The sequence below is a fragment of the Mobula birostris genome, chromosome 4, assembly GCF_030028105.1.
Source record: "Mobula birostris isolate sMobBir1 chromosome 4, sMobBir1.hap1, whole genome shotgun sequence".
Lineage (NCBI taxonomy): Eukaryota > Metazoa > Chordata > Chondrichthyes > Myliobatiformes > Myliobatidae > Mobula > Mobula birostris.
The window spans coordinates 154,908,072-154,922,875 of record NC_092373.1 but is presented as its reverse complement, the minus strand read 5'-3'; the positions used below and the strand labels follow the sequence as shown (position 1 = coordinate 154,922,875).

General features: G+C 40.5%; 1 protein-coding gene across 3 annotated transcripts in view; it reads right to left on the bottom strand.

Annotated features, from left to right (window-relative positions):
* Positions 1–2,921: 2,921 nt before the first annotated feature.
* LOC140196674 (serine/threonine-protein phosphatase 2A 55 kDa regulatory subunit B gamma isoform) overlaps positions 2,922–14,804 on the bottom strand; it is a 300,816-nt gene continuing 288,933 nt past the window's right edge. For all 3 annotated transcript variants that reach the window (XM_072256278.1, XM_072256280.1, XM_072256279.1), the window contains exon 10: positions 2,922–4,901. In XM_072256278.1, coding sequence (XP_072112379.1) covers positions 4,610–4,901 — 292 coding nt within the window. In that variant the 3' untranslated portion in view covers positions 2,922–4,609. The remainder of the gene's footprint in view (positions 4,902–14,804) is intronic.

Genomic DNA, 14,804 nt, shown 5'->3' with positions numbered 1-14,804 from the left:
AGGGTCTTAATCTATTGGAATGTTAATGTACATTCAAAACAGGAAAGACTGAAGTATTTAATAGACAAAAGTTATTTAACAATTACTTCCTAATATCATGTATGAATGAGTGTTTGCCCTCCAAAGAAATAGTTTTCTTTGTTTACCATATAGATTGCTTTCTCTCATATAAAGCAAATTGATTATTCTAAGTACGCCAGGGAGCCAGTGAGACAATCATTTGTCACCTGCATGATTGATTACATCTTGTTTTAAGGTCTTGCAAGGAACTTAGCCAAGTCAAGGATCATTCTGCAACAATTCCTGATACAAGTTCGCATTGATAGCAAATTAGAACAACTCAAAAGCTTGTGATTTCTGATTTAAGTTAACTGCAGAACATCACAGTGCCAAAATGACAAGGTCAAATTGTATGATGTGCAAATGTCACTGCAACTACAGTGAGGATTTGCCAAAATAAAAGTAATGATCTGATATTAGTTACATAGAATAAAAACTTGTCTGATTTTATCATCCAAGTACTTAATAGATAGCATAAGGGTGGTGTACTCATGGTTGATTCAAAGTAAATTCAGAACATTGCTAAACTGATAAAATATTGGAAATTGCAATGTTATAAGCAACCAACCGGCTCCTTTATTCCCCTACTGCCATCTTCCTCCATCAAAACCGATCATGACTTGAACATACATTACACTCTGTCTTCACTTGATCTGTGCTCAAGAACTTTCTGACCAACACCACTAAAGCAGAACCTTCCTAAGGATTGCCTTGACCCTCTGCCATATTTCAGGGAAATTGGGAATGGACAATGAATTTAATAAGTTATCATCCCCAACCTAACTTACCTTAATACATCTGCTCATAAAAGTTTACCGGTGTTCTGCTTGTCTCAAAATGTGACCATGCCAACACTTCTGAGCCTGACCTTCCATGTTCCAACCTCAACCAAAACCCGCTCATTCAAAATTCTTGATTGTCAATGACAGGCATACCAGTTCCTGTCTGTTCATCAGTCTTCTGCTTAGTGATGTGTACTGGTGCCCAGTTAATCAACAATTATCATGAAAAGTATGCATTCTCATCCTTACATCCTTCTGCTTTTATTCTTCCCCATCTCTTCAGCCGTAGGAGTGACTTTGCCTTCAGCAGTTCAGTGTCAGAATTCTGGAATTCATTCTCTAAACTATGATTCTGTATACTTGCTTACAGTCATAGAATTATCCAGTACGGAAACAGGCCCTTCAGCCCAGCAAGTCGATGGTGATGAAGTAGCTATCTATACTATACCCATTTACCTACACTTGGTGTGTAGTCTTTAATGCACTGGGAATTCAAGTATTTATTCGCACATTTAAATATTGTGAGAATACCTGTCGTCACTTTCTCTATTCATCATTAGAACATCAAGTTGATATTACTGGACACATTACTGAAAGGAGCCATTAGACTAGGTGCTAAACATTAGGTGGCCAAACTGTGAGAAAAAGATTAGAGTTTCAGCATCTTTCTCTCTGGCTTGGCATTTTTGAAAATGTTAGTAATGTCCAGGCTCAGTAGATGCAAACTGGTTGCCAACAACTCCATCTATGGATGTCATTAACATTCGACATCTATTCCTTGTCACTAAAATGTTTGCCCTCATCTGCCACATTGATAAGGAATGTCAATTTTAAAAGTGTAAGTTACATTTATACACTAGACCAGGGGTTCCCAATCTGAGGTCTACAGACCCCTTGCTTAACAGTATTGGCCCATGGCATAAAAAAAGGTTATGGATCCCTGCCCTAAACTGTGCTTCTAAATTCTTAGTTTCCACACTAAATTCTGAAGAATTCCCTACCGTTCTTCAGAAAACATTCCAAAATAAGCTAGTTTTCTATCTTATTACATAATTTTTCTTGAAAATTTATAATTCTGATTTATCAGTATGTCATTATGTTGAATTATTTTAATTGTGTATAAAGTTTCGTAAGTTGAGACTGACATTCAGAAAATGTACGGTATGATAATGGATTGAGTAGATTATATTCATCATATATATCAACACAGAAGCAAGGCACATGGCACAGTTCATAGGTTCTTTCAATGGAGAGATATTATTGTTCACAGCTGATATTATTCAACAGCACTGGACGAAGCTCTAATGAAAATATGAATACAAGACATCACAATTTCATGCTGTAATACCTTGTTCAAATTGTCAAATGACATCAGTCATAAAAGGATCTGTTTTTTAAAAATTTCTCAGGAGCTCTTCAAAACCAGTTACAGCACCTGTGGCCAGCGTAAAGAAAGATACTTTTCTGTAGGAGCTGTGTACACATAAATAATGCCCTAAATAGCAAAGTACACATTTAGGCAAAGGTAAAGGATGCAGTGGCTGACATTAGATCTTATTTGAAAACCTGATCCTCTCTCTCATGGACAAACATTTTTACCAGCATCACTTGGATATAGACAAGCAACAGGTTCAAGAGATGTGTTTTTCAAGCAAATGTCAAAGTTAGTTCTTAAAATAGCTTCAAGTTCAAGCTCTACTGGGTTATTTTTAATATTCAATACAACCTCCTCAATCTTTAATAGTTTTTATTCAGTTCTTTCTCCAAGAAGTTAGTGTTAGTGATAATGAGTCTGTTCAGTGAAGCAGGGAGTCAAGAAGAGTACCAGAACACACTGAATTTTCACACATCCATTACACTTTGACAACGTTAACCACTTTACTTAAACTGTATTGTGCTTTATGATTCAGGGCCAATTTTCTCAATGAACATCTCCAAAACTCAATGATATTTCAGAATCTTTAATAAAGGATAAGAATAAAGACAAAGTACTTGTGCCTTCTGCATCACAACACCCATTATCCTCCATTCCCAATCCATCACTCCCCCACCCCACCCTCCCCAACCTAACACTGTCCACTTTTAAGCATGTCATTTTAGGTTATTGAGAAATTTAGTAAAATATAAAAACACAGCAAGTCTTGTGGCTTTTCAATGCTGAACTATGGACATGAGAATTAAATAGTGTTTAAATTGTAATGACTTCCATTATTTTATCTTTTCATCTGGTTAACCATAACACAAAAACTGGTATTGTCAGCACACAACAGGTTCAATAGAGGCACTATCATCTGATACTTTATCCTTCTGCTTTATTTCAAGCATCTGCAAAATGAAATAGTAACATTACCTTCCTTTTTGCCCTTAGACTCAATACAGAGAGCAATGGTTATATCAGGGATATTCCAAATAATGATGTGCTCGATTTCTGAAGTCTGTACAAATATCTAACATTCCGCCTAATATCTTTGAAGGCCATCTAAAAATTTATGACAGGTCACAAAAAATTCAACTTAAACGGTTTCTAAAAATTGCAGCTTAGTCTCGGTTTATCTAATAATTCATTCTATGGTTCCGTTTGGTCAGAGCCCAAGTAGGTTTTCAGCTGTTTGAAGAATTATTAATGTAAGGATTTTTGTTTCAAAATTCTGAAGATATTTTTTGAAATAAAATTGCATAACCTTGGATCTCTCCCCCAAATGCAGTGCTGAATTATGGACAATTTTCACATTTGGCAGTGTGACCCTGACAAAAGGTTTTGGAATCAGCTGTAAAATTATTTACGTTCAATGAAATATTCATAACATTTTCACCTCAACTGCAACTTCGAAACAAAGTTCCTTGTACTGTCAGATTTTAACTTAAATGCCTTTGAATCAGACTGCCAAATTACTATCATTTATGCCAAATCTGACGGCAATTGTTATTTTTTGGTTCATATTTTCAGTGTGCAAATAAGCAAACCTACTTTGCTTCCAACAATTCTCAGCAATCTGAAAGGAACGATGGACCATTACCCAAATATTCAAGCTAATTGGCAAGAGAATATTATTGGAATCCATTTGTCCCCAGAAAAGCAAAAACTGCAGATGCTAGAAGTTTGAAATAATAACAAAATGCTGGAAACAGAGGCAGCACCTACAGAGATTAAAGCAGAGAACTATTCTGCTGAAACAACCTGAAATTTTAATTATGCTTCTCCCTACAGATGCTGCCTGACCAGCTATACATTTCCACCATATTGTTTCAAATTATCTAACAACCAAAACAATTTTTTTTTTACATTGCCATAAATTTGGCTAGCAATCTGTTAAATTGGATTGTGGGCAGACTGACACAACTAAGACTGTTTTTTTTAATCTTTCAGGTTCCTGCTGAAACTATTTACTGATACTTGGCCATCTGAATCCACCAAAAAGACCAAAAAATGTATCAGGAATTAAATGGTAATTAGATCCTGTTTGTGTCTTTGTCTATTAATTTGGAGATGTTAGGTGAAAAAGATTTCAACTGGTAAATTATCTAAGAAGCCCGAACCATTGGCTGGAGAAGAGTGTAACTGTGTTGATGGTAGTCACACCTGCCCCTTTGAAGTGCTCAGCTCACCCCCAGTGACAGACAAAAATCAATCCTTACTGACAAGTGATACATATATGAGAAATCACACTCCACAATTCCACTAAGATGAATTCAACCTTGCGAAGATCATTGGCAGAAAGGTCAGAAAAAAAAGGCTGGTTTATAATTACGCCAAGGTATTTATAAACCTAGTGCATCTCAGAGTTCACTTTATCCTGAAATATGTAGAGATTGTTTGTCGCTGCCACTGCTATTATGTTCTCTGTTGGGTGCCAGGCCATGTGCAGGATCTTCTTGTTAAAGTCTAAACTGTCAACACTAATTTCATCTTTTCTCCTCTTGCCTCCCGTGCAGACTCTGCGTGGTTTAAGCACTGCCCGTGGTTTACTGTTCTCTCTGGAAGCTTCCAGTGTGACATCTCGTTTTGTGTTCCGGTCAAACATCCTGAAGAAGTTATTGTAGGCACCAGTCATAATAACACTGTGGAGAAACAGATGTTGAAGCTTTAGTCCAGTGTATTCGGTTAATTAATATGATCAGATAAACAGGACAGCATCTAGTTTGAATTGTATCAATGAATGCACATGCTTCAGAGTAAATTTTTTAGCAAATGGATTTTCAAACAATATTTCCTTCAATGTGGACAGTTTCATTGTGTACAACATCTATTCCTCAAATAGTTGCACTGTGCTCCGAAATGTAAAAAAATCACCTTATGGTACCTTCAGTGAGTCGAGTGCCCTCAACAAAATATGTTTAAATATAGTTGGATACAAAATGCCACTGAAAGTGTTCAAACAGTTTCTAGGACATTAGAAATTGTCTAGGACACAACTTCCAGTATTTTTCCCCCCAGTTTGAGAGGTGACAGTCACTACGTTTCACAGGTCAGATGAAGCACCTTTGTGATAGCTACCAAACGATATCCAGGTTCTGGCTGCAGGATGGCTTCCACTTTATTTCTACCACCATAAAATATTATTCTTTTTACCATAATTTTCCTTTGGATGTTCAAGTCTATATTTTGAAAGTGTGTGAATGGCAATATCTGCACTAAAAACACGGTCCTGTAAAAAGGTCCAGATCCAAGAGATCCACCACAATCTTTAAACAGTTTGATACTGCACTACAGCAGAGAAAACACTTTTCCCATTCAGTCATACACCATCTATAACAGAGCAAATATTTCTTCCATTCAGTCATGTCATAAGAACCTGAAATAAATGTTTGAGACCCAGACAAATACATATAATTAGAGAGGGTTTTATGAAAAACACAGCTGATTTCACCCTAAATGCCAGAGTGTACAAGTAGTAATCATTGAGTCACAATCAGAAGGTGAAACCTTTTCTTGATTTGCATCTCCAAAGTGTACAAGAATTCAGTGAAAATCCACCAAGATCCACTGTCTCAGCACAGAATATCTCGTAGGCTGCCCTTGCACATGACACAAGCAATCAATTATATAGCCATGCCAATTTGGACAATATTTTTGAAAAGTCTCATTTGAAGTTTAAGCTCATGTGCCAATGAATTTAATTCTTTGCAGTTCAGTTACAATGACCATCACAATGAGCCAGCGTAACTGCAGCCACAAAAAAGAATTCTAACAGATGACCATGACAAATATTGTACTGTAACTTAACTCATGCCTTCAGGAATAATATGGGTCCAGGCAATTCAGGTAACCCAATAAACCAGAGCTACATACACAATGAAGGATCTCAGTATGAAACACTGACTGTTTATTCCTCTCCTCGGAAGTTGCCTGACCTGCAAAGTTCCTCCAGCATTTTTTGTGTTCTCTTCTGGATTTCCAACATCTGCAGAATCTCTTGTCTTTTATGAATCCAATGAATAATTTTGCTTACTTAAAAAGAAAGTATCTGAAAATACTTCTGAGTTCATTGACAAGGAAGATGATTCCAATGCATTTTTAAACGACCTACATTCATTCTTTTTTGCTTCGAAATTGTCAGCTGAAGATGACTCACACAGTACATGCAGTTCTATATCCCAGAGGTTACTTCTCAGGGACTGAATGTGCCAATTTTTGCCTGTTCAAATTAGCTATCTTCAAAGGTACATAAATTCTGAAATTTGATGAGTTGATTTCTTAAAGATGTCTTTTCTGGAACAAATGCACCTATCATCATATAAACTGTCAGTAACAGACTTTACCACCTGCTGTGCAGAGCCTAATGCAACATCTGTTCAAATGGTCAAATCAAAAGGAAGCTGTAATCTTATTCAATCTGTCAATCAAAATTCCATCTTAAAACTTCCTTCTCCACTTTTGTGGTGAGAGGGGTCAATATAAATATTAAACCAATTTTGCCTTCCTGTGTTAAAATTGTTTTCTTTTCATTAATTTGCAGTTGCAGATGCAGCCAAGCTGACCATTGATTGAACACCTAAAATCATCTGAACTGAGTTTTCAGAGAGAATCAGTGTGATTGCTGAGCGTCTGGACTAATGGAATGCCCATTATTCATGGCTCCTTAGATAGTTCACTTGAACCCCAAGTGAGAGTTAGTAACACCAGCCACAATTCGTCTTTGCTGGCATACACAGATGACATTATGAAAACCATAGTGGTCAGCAGGAGAAAAGGATCAGCTGCTTTAAGTTCCTCGGTGTCAACATCTCCAAGGCTCTGGCCTGGGCCCAACACATTGAAACAATCACAACGGCTATCAATTCTATACTTCATTAGTAGTTTGAGGAGGTTTGCTATTACAACAAAATCTCTAGCAAGTTTCTACAGATGCATAGTAGAGAGCATTCTGACTTTTGCATCAGACTGCAATAGAGCCTCCAAAGCACAGGATTACAAGATGCTGTAGAATTGTGGACTCTGTCAGCTCCAAAGGAACAACCCTCCCAAGCATCAAGGACACCTTCAAGAGGTGGTACCTCAAAAAGAAAGCACTACCATTGAGGGCCCTCACTATCTGGAACATGCCTTCTTCTTGTAACTTAACGTTAGAGGGGATGTACGAGAGCCTGGAGACTCTCTCCACGATTCAGGAACAGCTCCTTTCCCCGTCATCATATTTCTGGGCACTTCACAAGCCTATGAGCTCATCTTTTTTTCACTATTTACAATTAGTAATCTCATGTCTTTGCACTCCATTCCTGCCACAAAAGAATACATTTCACATCAGATAAAAGTGAAAGTAAACCTAATTCTGAAATGATCAAGAAAAGTCACCTTTTATTGTCATTTCGACCACAACTGCTGGTACAGTACACAGTAAAAACGAGACAACATTTTTCAGGACCATGGTGCTACATGAACAATACAAAAACTACACTGAACTACGTAAAACAACACAAAAACTACACTAGGCTACAGACCTACCCAGGACTGCATAAAGTACACAAAACAGTGCAGGCATTACAATAAGTAATAAACAAGACAATAGGCACAGTAGAGGGCAGTAGGTTGGTGTCAGTCCAGGCTCTGGGTATTGAGGAGTCTGATGGCTTGGGGGAAGAAACTGTTACATAGTCTGGTTGTGAGAACCTGAATGCCTCGGTGCCTTTTGCCGAATGACAAAAGCATCTGGCAAAATCTGAGCCATTGCACAACAACAGCCACAGAGCCGCTCTCCACTAAACCTACTGATACTCCAAAGCGGACTTTATCTGCAAACCATTGTTGGCAGAATTTCAGAAGGTGACAAAAGGGCAAACACAAGTGAGATATACCAGTTAGTTGAGTGGTGTCACAGCAACAATCTTGCACTCAACGTCAGCAAGGCCAAAGAGCTGTTTGTGGACTTCAGGAAGGGTAAGATGAGGGAACACAAACCTATCCTACGAGGAATCAGAAGTAGGGAGAGTGACCAATTTCAAGATCCTGGGTGTCACAATCTCTGAGGACTTAACCTGGATGCAACACACTGATGCACCTATAAAGAAGGCAAGACAGTGGCTATATTTCATTAGGAGTTTGAGAAGATTTGGTTTGTCAGCTGAAACACTTGAAAACATCTACAGATGTACCATGGAGAGCATTCTAACAGGCTATAATCACCATCTGTTTTTTTTGGGGGGGGGGGGAGGTTACGGCACAAGGTTAAAATAAGTTGCAGAAACTTGTAAAAATTAGTCAGCCAACAACAGGAATTCTGCAGATGCTGGAAATTCGAGCAACACACATAAAAGTTGCTGGTGAACGCAGCAGGCCAGGCAGCATCTCTAGGAAGAGGTGCAGTCGACGTTTCAGGCCGAGACCCTTCGTCAGGACTAACTGAAGGAAGAGTGAGTAAGGGATTTGAAAGTTGGAGGGGGAAGGGGAGATCCAAAATGATAAGAGAAGACAGGAGGGGGAGGGATGCAGCCAAGAGCTGGATAGGTGATAGGCAAAAGGGATACGAGAGGATCATGGGACAGGACGTCCGGGAAGAAAGACAAGGAGGGCGGGGGGGGGAGACCCAGAGGATGGGCAAGGGGTATATTCAGAGGGACAGAGGGAGAAAAAGGAGAGTGAGAGAAAGAATGTGTGTATAAAAATAAGTAACAGATGGGGTACGAGGGGGAGGTGGGGCATTAGCGGAAGTTAGAGAAGTTGATGTTCATGCCATCAGGTTGGAGGCTACCCAGACGGAATATAAGGTGTTGTTCCTCCAACCTGAGTGCGGCTTCATCCTTACAGTAGAGGAGGCCGTGGATAGACATGTCAAAATGGGAATGGGATGTGGAATTAAAATGTGTGGCCACTGGGAGATCCTGCTTTCTCTGGCGGACAGAGCACAGGTGTTCAGCAAAGCAGTCTCCCAGTCTGTGTCGGGTCTCGCCAATATATAAAAGGCCACATCGGGAGCACCGGACGCAGTATATCACCCCAGCCGACTCACAGGTGAAGTGTTGCCTCACCTGGAAGGACTGTTTGGGGGCCTGAATGGTGGTAAGGGAGGAAGTGTAAGGGCATGTGTAGCACTTGTTCCACTTACACGGATAAGTGCCAGGAGGGAGATCAGTGGGGAGGGATGGGGGGACGAATGGACAAGGGAGTCGCGTAGGGAGCGATCCCTGTGGAATGCGGGGGGGGGGGAGGGAGGGAAAGATGTGCTTAGTGGTGGGATCCCGTTGGAGGTGGCGGAAGTTACGGAGAATAATATGTTGGACCCGGAGGCTGGTGGGGTGGTAGGTGAGGACCAGGGGAACCCCATTCCTAGTGGGGTGGCGGGAGGATGGAGTGAGAGCAGATGTACGTGAAATGGGAGAGATGCGTTTAAGAGCAGAGCTGATAGTGGAGGAAGGGAAGCCCCTTTCTTTAAAAAAGAAAGACATCTCCCTCATCCTAGAATAAAAAGCCTCATCCTGAGAGCAGATGCGGCGGAGACGGAGGAATTGCGAGAAGGGGATGGCGTTTTTGCAAGAGACAGGGTGAGAAGAGGAATAGTCCAGATAGCTGTGAGGGTCAGTAGGTTTATAGTAGACATCAGTGGATAAGCTGTTTCCAGAGACAGAGACAGAAAGATCTAGAAAGGGGAGGGAGGTGTCAGAAATGGACCAGGTAAACTTGAGGGCAGGGTGAAAGTTGGAGGCAAAGTTAATAAAGTCAATGAGCTCTGCATGCGTGCAGGAAGCAGCGCCAATGCAGTCGTCGATGTAGCGAAGGAAAAGTGGGGGACAGATACCAGAATAGGCACGGAACATAGATTGTTCCACAAAGCCAACAAAAAGGCAGGCATAGCTAGGACCCATACGGGTGCCCATAGCTATACCTTTAGTTTGGAGGAAGTGGGAGGAGCCAAAGGAGAAATTATTAAGAGTAAGGGCTAATTCCGCTAGACGGAGCAGAGTGGTGGTAGAGGGGAACTGATTAGGTCTGGAAAATTAGTCAGCCCTCTGTACCACCCTCTGTAGCATCCAAGACATCTTCAAGAAGTGGTGCCTTAGGAAGACCGCATCCATCATTTTCCATTCAAGATTATCGGTGTTTATCATAGCAGGTTGTAATCCAGCCAGATAATAAACTTTTCAGTACACATCTGTAGAGGTTTGTCAAAGTTTTAGATGTCATGCCAAATATTTACAGACTCCTAAGGAAGTAGAGGCACTGTTGGGCTTTCTTCAAAATAATACTTCCATGCTGGGCCCAGGTCAGGTCATCCAAAACAATAACACCAAAGCATTTAAAGTTGTTGTCCCTCTCTATCTTCAATCATCCAATAAGGACTAGTTCATGGACCTTTAGTTTCCTTCTCCTTCCTTGGTCTTACTGACATTGAGTAAAAGGTTCTCGTTGTGGCACCACTCAGCCAGATTTTTAATCTGCCTTCGATATGCTGATTCATCACCACCTTTGATTCAGCCTATGACAAAGGTGTCATCAGCAATCTTGAATATGACATTGGAGCTATGCTTAGCCACACACTTAAGTGTAGAGTGAGTAGAGCAGGGGCTAAGCACACCACGTTGTGGTGCATCTGTGCTGATAAGAGATTGTGGAAATGTCTGCCAATCAGAGGTGACTGGGGACGGCAAGTGAGGAAACCAGGGATCCAATTGCACAAGAATCTCACGGAACAGCATCCTTGAAAGAGATGCAAAACCTGTCTATTACTTCTGCTGATGTGTCTCCAATCATTCAAAATAATTAAAAAGCATCACACATTTCTTTAGAAATTTAAAAACAAAATATATCATGTCTATTTAATTTGGAAGCTATGCACAATCTGTATATTTCAGGGAAAAAAATATATAAAGTTAGGTATTTTTGTTAAGCTCATTGGCACTGCACACGAACATTTGTGTCATTATTAGTTTGAGTTAAGGGATTTAAAGGTACCCTGTATATCTCTGCATATTGCAACCTGATAATCTAAACTCCTAGATGACAGGTCAGATTTCCTGGACCACGATGGAACATCAACACTTGCCACTAACCACAAAGACTTCATTGTGTAGATTTACCCTTCCCTAATGTGCTGCACTTTGGTACCATCTAAACAGGGCTTGTGGCTAATTCCATTAAAACAATCTCATAATAATTACGTTAATTTGCAACTTTAAAAAAATCAGCAAGTTTTTGATCACATGGATAATAGGTGAAAATTAATTTTCATAATAAAAAAGCAGAATTTTCAAATATTTGGAGAGAATAACACTCAAATTAGAATTGGGTTTAAAAGGTAGAATGTGTTTTTATTAGCAATTTAGAAGCACCACATCAACAGTGCTTTATTTTTAATCTACGTATCTCAATTGTTACTTGGATAGTTCGTGGTGCTCAAAACTAAAGTGAGAACTGAATGCAAAATTGATCCAATTTCACTTTAAATGGTACATTAGTTTGCTTAAAAGGAATAAATGAATAGTCACTTTTATCAACTGTAGAGTCCAGAGCCCAGTTTTACAGAGGTTAGACTCAAAAGGGGCTGTACTATGCTGAAGTAACATACATAAAATGCTGGAGGAACTCAGCAGATCAAGCAGCACCAAGGAAAAGGAACAAGAATTTTGGGCTAAGACCCTTCAACTGGACTGGAGAGAAAAGAGAAAGAAGCCAGAAGCCAGAATAAGGCGGCGGAGGGAGCTGAATGTGTTTAAGTACTGTGTCTAAAGTCTGAATCCTCATTGATTGCACCTCAAATGAGCTGCTACATATTGTCTTGATGAGCAGAAAATTCCATGCATCAGCTACTTTACAAAGATTTCGTAGTATCCCAGAGGCTCAAGGCTGATGCATGAACTGTTCTGGTCACCGCATTGAGAAAGAGAGAATTCCACCAGAGAAGGTGCACAGGAGATTTGAGGTGGCTTTGTCAGGACTGCAAAAGTTTAGCTGCAAGGAAAGATTAGGTAAGCTAAGGCTGTTTCCTTTGCAACAAAGGAAATTGAGGAGTGACTTAGATGAGGGGCATAGAATTATGAAGGCTCCAGATTGAGTATATAGGAAAGGCCATTTTGAGTGTTTTAAGTGACATTCCAAATCTCCTCAAACTCCGAATGAAATATAGCCACTGTCTTGTCTTCTTTATAGCTACATCAATGTGTTGTGTCCAGGTTAAGTCCTCAGAGATACTGACACTCAGGAACTTGAACCTGCTCACTCTCTCCACTTTTGCTCCCTTTATGAGGATACTTTTATACTTTATACTTTATTGTCGCCAAACAATTGATACTAGAACGTACAACCATCACAGCGATATTTGATTCGGCGCTTCGTGCTCCCAGGAGTACAAATCAATAGTAAATATTAAAAATGTAAATTATAAATCATAAATAGAAAATAGAAAAATGGGAAGTAAGGTAGTGCAAAAAAAACAAGAGGCAGGTCCAGATGTTTGGAGGGTACGGCTCAGATCTGGGTCAGGATCCGTTCAGCAGTCTTGATTGGTACAGGATCTAGTTTATTGTCATTCAACCGTACACATCTATACCGTCAAATAAGACAATGTTCCTCTGGACCCGGGTGCACAACACAACACAAAATAATATTACCATAAATGTGATATACTGTTTGATATAAGTTTAAAGTAAAACAGTACAACGCTACTGGCTCTTCATACGTGATGAAAATTGCGTGGTGGCAGGGAGTTCAGTAGTCTTAGAGCCTATGGGAAGAAGCTATTTCCCATCTTAACCATTCTTGTCCTCCTGCCTGCTGGTAGGGGATCAAAGAGATTGTTGGACTGGTGTGAGAGATCACGGACAATGCTAAGAGTCCTGCATATGCAGCACTCCTGATAAATATCTCCAATGTGTGGAAAAGAGACCCTGATCATCTCAGCAGTCCTCACTATTAAATGGGGGGGGGGGGCTCACTTGCCTCAATGTTCTCAGGAAGTGGAGATACTGTTGTGCACTTTTGACCAAAGAGGTGGTGTTGAGGATCCAGGTGGGAGCTTTCTTTGTGTGCACTCTTAGAAACTTGGTGCTCCAAACTCTCTCCACGGAGGAACCATTTATGTGCATAGTCAGCCTAAAGTCCACAATCATCTCTTTGGTCTTGTATATGTTGAGGCTCAAGTTGTTGAACTCACACCATTCTACCAGTCGCTCTACGTCCTCTCTGGACACCGTCTGATCATCGGTGTAGATGAGGCCAACTGCTGTTGTGTCCTCAGTGAACTCGATGATTTGTTTGGATTGGACTGGATCTAGCAGTGCAATCGTGCGTCAGCAGCATGGACAGCAGTAGGTTCAGCACACGACACTGGTGCTCAGGCAGCTAGAAATGTTTTTGCCAATATAGACTAACTGTGCCCTTTCAGTCAAGAACTCTAGGATCTAGTTACAGAGAGAAGTGCTGAGACCTAATGAGGATAGTTTACCCGCTGTATTCTTGAGTATAATTGTATTGAATGCAGGGCTGAATTTCAATAAACATCATGCTACCATTTTCCAGATGGAACAAGATGGAGTGGAGTGCAGAGGCTACGGCATCATCAATGGAATGAATTGACCAATAAGTGAACTGGAAAGAATCCAATGTAGCAGGAAGATGGGATTTAATGCGATCCATAACCAGTCGCTCAAAGCACTTCATTATTGTTGAGGTCAGTACACTGGAGAGTAGTCATTGAGGCAGGTTACTGTTGCCTTCTTGGGCATCAGAATGACAATGGCCACCTTGAAGGCTGAGGGGATGCAGCTGAGTAGTTTTTTTGGCATTTTTGAATTAGTATAATTCTATTTCAGATTCTGTATGGGTAGTCCAGAGAGGGATCACCTCTCGTGAGGGTTATGCCCACTCGGGGGCAACTCACTTACCTTTGATCCCCACTGGACACTCAGCTCTCACCTGCGTCTCCAAGTAGCCATTCGTATGCGACAGCAGCCACACTCCAGTACATCACTTCAACAGGCAGGCTAAACCAGGCAAGGGTAGCTGGTGGGCCTCATACCCCATTGAGATAGGGACATCCCTGTTCTTGCATGGAAAATCTGCTCCAGCAGGCTGGGAGAATGAGATCAACAGTGACATCCAACAGCCAGGGAGCTGGTTCTGCAATGCTTTATGAAGAGCATAACAAGGCACAGAAGTATTTGTAGTCATCCACTGCAGCCAAAGATAACCCCAGTTGTGATGACTATTCATCACTGGACTCAGAATTCCGAGATCAAAAGAATGAACTGTCCCAGTGCAATAGCTTTTCCACTTTATTTCTTCACGCAATTCACATCATGAACCACATAGATACAACTGTCATCATGCAATGGACAACAAATCAGAGGCATCAAAGATGTACTCAACTGGGAGCCAAAGCCTTGCAACTCCATGTGCCTTTCTATTGACTTGACAATATCTAGCAAGGCAATTACAGAGCATGAAACCAGCAGGCATGATCCTGGTGTTGCATCTTAAGCCTGTTCGAAAAACATCCAGAGGATCAAAGGAATTCATGAATACTAGCCAAAATG